Raw genomic sequence first — 3,289 nt, 5'->3', positions numbered from 1 at the left:
TATACATATATATATTGATATATATATATATATATATATATATATATATATATATATATATATATATATGGATATATTAATAATATATACATGCACATAAGACTCTTCATATTATTTTCAATTACCTATTGTTTCGTCGTCATATTTACTGGCTTCATTTTCTATTTTGCTATAAGATGACAATAATGGTTTATTTTTATTTAATGCTTGTATTTGGTTTATTAATAATTTTTCTTCCTTAATAGAAATAGTAGATGTCATTAATTTGTTTTCAATTTCTCTGATTTTTTTTTCGATATCTTCTTCATTTTCAAATCCAATTTGTTTCTTCATATTTTGTGCATTGACCTTTAATTCCTTTTTATGTTTCTGTTTTTTTTCGATATCATCCAATATGCTTCTTCTTTCATTTTCTAATTTGTCAATATCTGATTGAAAGCAATCTATTTTTGTTACGATATCTTTTTTCTTTTTATTATATTCCTCCTTTCCCTTATTGGCTACTTTAATTTCTTTTTGTAAATTATCCTACAAAATAATGAAAGCAAAAATTAATATATAGAAATAATAATATTATATATGCGTGTGTATAGTTCATAGATTTTATACTCTAATTTGGATATATAAATATACATATATATATATATATATATATATATATATATATATATATATATATTTATTTATTTATTTATTTTTATTTTTTCTTACGATTTTCTTTTTTATTTCATCAATTGATTGAGATATACTTCCTAACTTTTCATTGTAGGCATCAAAATCTGGTTTTTCGATCTTTATATTTTCAGCTTCAGTCATTTTTTTTTTCTTATTTTTTTTTAAATATAAATATAATACAGAATAGTCTTTATTTTAATAAAATTTAATAAGATTCTTTTTTTTTTTTATTTATTTTGCTATATTGTCTTTCCTACAACTGTAAAATGTTCTATTCAGAACAATTTCTGTAAATATATAGACAAATGTGAAATTTTTTTTTTTTTTTTTTTTTTTGAGCAGCTAAACGGTCTTCTACATATATATATATATATATATATATATATATATATATATATATAATAATAATAATAATAATAATAATAATATATTATTCAAATAAAAAAAAATTCATCTACAAAAGGAACAATAAAATAAAAAATATATATAAAATTCATAATATCTATATCTATATCTATATATATATATATATATATATATATATACATAATAAAGTACACTTTATTATTTTTCTTTTTATACATATGTACAACTTCAAACGTTTTCAAATATTAAAAAAAAAGTACAATTTTTACGTACATGGTTTTAAATAAAACAAAATATAATGTACACAATATATGTATATATATATATATATATATATATATATATATATATATATATATTTCGTACATATATTGCATGTAATACATATATAACGTCATACTATATATTTCTTTTTTTATTATTATTTATATTTTTACCAAAAATTGTGAACGTTTTTATTATTCTTCTTCTATATTTCTACATTTAAAAAGGGAAACCACACAATAAATATTTAACTAATCATCAAAAGGGATGGGAAATAAAAAGGAAAAAAAAAGAAAAAGAAAAAGAAAAATACTCAATATATATATAATATATTTCGTATTTCCTTTCTTTTTTACCTATATAAATTAAGATTAGAATATAATCATAAAAAAAGAAACAGTGTTTCTAAATATTTCACAATATATCCATAGAAAAAATGAAAAAACTGTACGCAATTTTGTTTTTATATTTTTTTTAAAGAAAAGCAATTAATGTTATATTTTTACATATATTATAAAAACGTATAATATATATATATAATATATATATATATATTATATATTTTCTTATAATTTTATTTTATATTAATTTTTTTTTCTATTTTGAAATATTTATAAAAAAAAAAAAAAAAAAAAAAAAAAAAGAATAATTGGTAAATAAATTATTATATATTTTCTTCATAATGCTATTTTTAATAATATTTTATATAATATATATATATATATATGTATATAAAAAAAATTTTGTGCGAGAAATATGATATAATAAATTTTTATTATATATATATAAATAAATATATATATTATTAAAGAAAATAAAAATTATTAAATATTATAACAATAATTATATATTAAATATGTATTACTATTTTATATATAAGTAAAAGAAGAGTATGGATTAGTATCATATAAAGAGGGAAAAAAATAAAATTGAATATATTTAGTATATATTATACACTTATTATATATATATATATATATATATTATATATATAATATATATATAAATATATTATATGTATAAAAATATGTTAAAAAAGAAATGGGGGTTAAAGATTTTTCAAAAGCATATAATAATAATATATATTATATTATATATAAAATAATAAGCAAAACATTTATAATTATTGAAAACGTGCATAGTTAAAAAAGTATACTATAAATATTATTTAATATATATATTAAAAAACAAGAATATAATCATAATAAAATATATTAGTAATATATATTTGTATATATATATATATATATATAATATATTTTTAATATAATATTTTATATAATTTTTTTTTTTTTTTTTTTAATAGTAAATTCCATTTCAACCTCTGTATGCTCTACTTTTTCAATACACTTTAAATATTTTAAAACTTGAGAAAAAAGAAAAATATATATAATATATATGTATGTATATAATATGGTATTATTTTATATAGATCAAATAATATTTCCCTTTTTTATTTATTATTATTTTTTTTAACTTTTATTTTATATAAAAATATTAGGTGAAAATACTAATATAAATAATAATTTTTTTATTGAATAATGTAAAAGAAATATATAATATATATAATTATATACGTCGATTATGACTTTTGCTTTTTTCTAAATATATTAAATATGGTAAAATACATATATATATATATATATATATATATAAAATATATATTTTTTTTTTTTTTTAGAAGAATGTGTTACATAACATTTAAAAGTTTTTATTAAAAAAATAAATTTAAAAAAAAAAAAGTAAATGAAAAAAAAAAAAAAAAAAAAAAAAAATATTAATATATTAATATATTAAAATATTAAAATATATGAAGAAATAAAAATATTAAAGATATTTATATATTATATATATATATTATAAGTGTGAAACACAAATTTTAATTTTATATCAAATTTTAATTTAAAAAAAAAAAAAAAAAAAAAAAAAAAAAAAACGTCTAAAGCTTAAATATTTTAAATTCTTAAAATTTTAAAATATTACA

General features: G+C 13.8%; 1 protein-coding gene across 1 annotated transcript in view; it reads right to left on the bottom strand.

Annotated features, from left to right (window-relative positions):
- PRSY57_0615900 (hypothetical protein) overlaps nt 1–816 on the bottom strand; it is a gene marked incomplete at both ends in the record, with an annotated part of 2,344 nt that extends 1,528 nt beyond the window's left edge. Inside the window, 2 exons of the mRNA XM_020114613.1 lie at nt 126–528; nt 712–816. Of these exons, the coding sequence (XP_019970684.1) occupies nt 126–528; nt 712–816 (508 nt within the window). The remainder of the gene's footprint in view (nt 1–125; nt 529–711) is intronic.
- Between the last annotated feature and the right edge of the window lie 2,473 nt (nt 817–3,289).

The sequence above is a fragment of the Plasmodium reichenowi genome, chromosome 6 (genome assembly GCF_001601855.1).
Source record: "Plasmodium reichenowi strain SY57 chromosome 6, whole genome shotgun sequence".
Lineage (NCBI taxonomy): Eukaryota > Apicomplexa > Aconoidasida > Haemosporida > Plasmodiidae > Plasmodium > Plasmodium reichenowi.
This window is presented reverse-complemented; position numbering and strand designations above follow the sequence as displayed.